The sequence below is a fragment of the Leptonychotes weddellii genome, unplaced genomic scaffold (genome assembly GCF_054177405.1).
Source record: "Leptonychotes weddellii isolate Sample4059 unplaced genomic scaffold, ASM5417740v2 HiC_scaffold_7390, whole genome shotgun sequence".
Taxonomy (NCBI): Eukaryota; Metazoa; Chordata; class Mammalia; order Carnivora; family Phocidae; genus Leptonychotes; species Leptonychotes weddellii.
Genome location: NW_028043780.1, coordinates 1 through 4,778, shown reverse-complemented (window position 1 = coordinate 4,778; position 4,778 = coordinate 1). Strand labels below are relative to the sequence as shown.

Sequence of the window (4,778 nt, the reverse complement as noted above, 5' to 3'; positions counted from 1 at the left end):
AGAGAGTGAGTGAGAGAGAGCACAAGCAGGGTAAAGGGCAGAGGGAGAAGCAGACTCCCCGCTGAGCAGGAAGCCCGATGTGGGACTCGATCTTAGGACTCTGGGATCATGACCTGAGTTGAAGGCCTAGGACTAACCAACTGAGCCACCCAGGCGCCCTCTACTGCTCTTAATAAATGTTTTTATTTCTGTTTTTAAGCTTGTATTTTTTTGTACAGTAGTTCCCTAACCACGTCCAATTCTTTTTTTATTTATTTTCCCATTTCAACTAATAATTCCTCCATTTTAGAATTCAATATTCTAGATTACCAAGATAACAAGAAAAGAAGAGCATATGATAGTAAGTTGCAAATTAGAAACAAATAATACAAAATGTAACTTTGCAGAAATTCCTATTTTGATTTTCTTAAGCATTAATGAGTTAGTCTTCAGATCAAGGCAGAGCAGTCCAATGATGCATGGTCCAGCGAAAATCTGAGAACTCTGGAATCCAACAAATGTGGTTTGGATTTGAGATTTACCACTTTAATTGCTGTTCTTTAACTTCTCTGGGATCAGTTCCTCACCTATAAAATGCACATATAAAAGGACAAAACACAGGCATGTGTTAACTGTCCTCAATACATGCTAGCCCCTCACTTACCCCCCAAATTTCAGCCAGCAAAAAAAGATTCATGAAGAGTAGAAAAATTATTAGATGCATTATTCTGCTTATATTATAAATATATTTCTAAAGCTTTGATAAATGCACGTAGATTTGGGGTTTGTTTAAAGATTTTATTTATTTATTGGTCAGATAGAGGGAGAGAGCACACAAGAGGGGAGTGACAGGCAGAGTAAGAAGCAGTCAGAGAGAGAAGCAGGCTCCCCGCTGAGCAAGTAGCCCAATGCAGGACTCAATCTCATGACCCTGGGATCATGACCTGAGCCGAAGGCAGATGCTTAACCAACTGAGCCACCCAGGCATCCCAACATGTATGTGTTTTTAACGAAATCATGAACATTGGGCTTGTTTCTCAAAAGGTTATGTGCTTTCAGGAATATCACTTCTCCCAAAATGTGCCCTTTGGTGACCCCTTCAGAGACTTAAGGTTCTGATTTGGTATAACTTTTCTGTACACCTTAATGTACAAATAGAGAAATATGAAATCCTCCAGAAGCTGGCCCAGGCCCATCTCTGAGTTTAAGCTCTGGCCATTCTTCCTTATGTCTTTTTCTTAGACAATACAAGGCCCTTCCTCTTCCAACTGAGATCTTGATCTTGCCTCTTTTCCTGACACGAAAAAGGAATCTGAAAAACAAATCCAGAGTCTGACTCTTCCAATCAAGAATCTCTCTCCATGATCACAACTGGGATTCATTTCTATATCTATGGCTAGAGGAGACTGGACAAGAGTTGAAGAGTTTATCCTCATGAGCTTCTCTTCCCTACCTACAGAAATACAGTCATTACTCTTCCTGACATTTCTAATCATCTACCTGGTCACCCTGATGGGAAACAGCCTCATCATTCTGGTTGCTTTGGCTGACCCCATGCTGCACAGTCCCATGTACTTCTTCCTCAGGAACTTGTCCTTCTTGGAGATTGGCTTCAACCTAGTCATTGTGCCCAAAATGCCGGGGACCCTGCTGGCCTGGGACACAACCATCTCCTTCCTCGGCTGTGCCACACAGATGTATTTCTCCTTTTTCTTTGGAGGTGCTGAATGCTTCCTCCTGGCCACCATGGCATATGACCGCTATGTAGCCATCTGCAGTCCCTTGCACTACGCAGTCATCATGAACCAAAGGACACGTGCCAAACTGGCTATTGTCTCCTGGTTTCCAGGCTTTCCCGTAGCTACTGTGCAGACCACGTGGCTCTTCAGCTTTCCATTCTGTGGCACCAACAAGGTGAATCACTTCTTCTGTGACAGCCCACCTGTGCTGAGGCTGGTCTGTGCAGACACAGCACTGTTTGAGATCTATGCAATTGTTGGAACCATTCTGGTCATCATGATACCCTGTTTGCTGATCCTGTGTTCCTACACTCGCATTGCTGCTACTGTACTTAAGATTCCATCAGCTAAAGGGAAGCATAAAGCCTTCTCTACCTGCTCCTCCCATCTCCTTGTTGTCTCTCTGTTCTATGTATCTTTGAGCCTCACCTACTTCCAGCCTAAATCCAATAATTCTCCTGAGAGCAAAAAAGCTGCTGTCATTATCCTACACTGTTGTGACTCCCATGTTGAACCCCATCATTTATAGCCTGAGAAAAAATGAGGTGAAGAATGCTCTTGGCTGGACCTTCCGCAAGGCTTTAGACCTTAGAAATTGCATCCCATAGACATTAGGAAGAGTAAGTGTACTGAATGGGGAGCAGTCAGTTTCCTATTTGGGATCATCTGCCTCTCTTCCCATCTCTGTTGGGATGAACCCAGCTGCTGAAGCTCAGTGCAGGGAAAAGAGCGCAGAAGTAGATAAGACCTATTGCTGCCACCTGGAAAACTCCTCTGCTCTTTGTAGGCTTATTTTATTTTTCTTATTGGTATTTGAACAATTCTGTGCCAAGTAAATCCAGATATTCACATTCCTGTGTCCACACTGTGAACAGTATAAAACTGCTTATAATCCTGATGTGTGAACACATTTAATAACAAGACAAAATCAGTAAAAATCATCATGTCACTTTCTCTTCCTTTTGGCAGATCTGACTCCATTCATCAGATAGAAAAACCTATGACCCCTCCCAATGCATAACTTTCATCACTGTCTTACTTCAGTTCGCATGTCCTTGAAGCAGTTCTCCTAAGCTCACTGGTATGTGTTATGAATATAGGAAAGTGTATTGATAATCCCCATACTTACACCTTTATAACCCCACAATCATTTTATTCCTTACCCTATTTTTCCCAGGAAGAATGAGCTGAGCTTCCATGGGCTGTCTCTCTATCCCATATTCAGGTTCTTAAACCTTGTTGAAGTAATGTTATAAATTTCTATTGTGATTCTGTTTTTTGAAATTTAAATTCAATTAGTTAACATATAATGTATTATTAGTTTCAGAGGTAGAGGTCAGTGATTCATCATTCTTATATAATACCCAGTACTCATTACATCACGTGCCCTCCTTAATGTCTTGTGATTCTGTTTTCATCGAAGTTTAAAATGGATCTAGCTAACTGCAACATAGCTCTTCTTTAACCACAATATTACTCATTCTTTTTATAATTTCATAGTATTCAGTCTTCTAGATATACCATGGTTTACTTAACGAATCTTTTACAATTACAAATCATGCTGTAAAAAATAGTTTTATATAAACATTTTCATATTTTTGCCAGTATATCTGACAGATGGAAATCTAGAAATTTCTGTGTATCATGTATCAACAAATGTATCATGTTGTTATATATTGGCAAATTTCCCTGGAAACTGATTGTACCATTTTACACTCCCACCAGCAGTTTACAAGGGTTCTTGTTTCCCCACAGCCACATCAATAACATTTGTCATCAAAAATTTGGAATTTTGCTTATATAATAGGTAAAAAATAACTCAAATTTTAATTGGAAGGAAATAAACTTTGAAGAATATGGAAGAAAATTTGAGTAAATTAGAGAAAATGGTGAATTTAATTCAGACTTCTGAATTAATAGTTTAGGTGATTAGCAGCTAGTGATGTTTGATACTCTATTTTCTCTACTTAAAAGATTCTTTCCATCTTTATTTTAGACAGATCCATCTCATCTTTCAAGGTCCCACTGTGATCCCTCAAGCAGCATAAATTATTCTCTCCTACATGCATCTACTCCAATTTTATCAACAGATAAGTTAAATTTTGGATATACTTTGCTATACTTGTTTTTACATGTTTGTCTTCCCCCAGTGTACCTGTAACTCTTTGAAAATGAAAGCAGCACAAGTATTTCTGTTTTATATGACATGGGCATTCCTGAAAAACTTATGTTCTGAAAAACTCTACACTGAAAATACTATGGAAAAGTGGGATTAGGGCAGACCACTCAGAATAATGCAACTCTGAAGCCAGAGTTTTAACAGAAACACAGCTGGTATTTGGAGAGACAACACAGACTGCTCAGACATTCAGTTCAGTGATACTGGAGGTTGCCACAGTAGATATTTAACATGCATAGTAACAATAGGATGAAAATGTCAGTGATGGTTTATTTAGTAGAAGGGTATTTGGTGCCGAGATAATGCAGATGATGTGATGCTGTGAACCAGTGGGCAGCCCTTACACAGTCATGAGAGTCAGTGCCACTTTCCAGGAACCAAAAGCTGCACAAAAGAAGAGATGCTCCTCTTTGTGAATGGAGCCTCAAGTACAGGCCTACTTCTAAAATTTTCTTTAGAACAGCTAAGAGATGCCAAGGTCTCATGACATTTACTTCAGTGTTGAAGATTATCACTTTATCTATTCTGGTTTGCTTTGCCCAATACAAACTTTACATTACAACGAAATTATTCTCCAATTTTTCAATAGTGTATGAAGGATGAATAAATAAATGGGTAATCTGGTTGAGAAGTGGTGGTGACTTGGAATAGAGAATGGAATTTATCAGGTATCAGTAGAAATTAATTCTAAATAATTTTTAGAGGAAGAATTGACAGGATTTGATGGTAGATTGCATGTGAGGAAATACAGTGGTCAAGAACCATGAGAGACGATGGACTCTGAAAAACAAACAGGGTTCTAGAGGGGAGGGGGGTGGGAGGATGGGTTAGCCTGGTGGTGGGTATTGAGGAGGGCACATTCTGCATGGAGCACTGGGTGT

General features: G+C 39.6%; 1 protein-coding gene across 1 annotated transcript; it reads left to right on the top strand.

Moving 5' to 3' along the window:
* Positions 1 to 846: 846 nt before the first annotated feature.
* Positions 847 to 2,326, top strand: LOC102745861 (olfactory receptor 10A2-like). Its single transcript, XM_031027479.2, is given in 2 exon segments — positions 847 to 2,184; positions 2,186 to 2,326. Coding segments are annotated over 2 exon segments (954 nt in total). The 5' UTR covers positions 847 to 1,371.
* Positions 2,327 to 4,778: the final 2,452 nt, after the last annotated feature.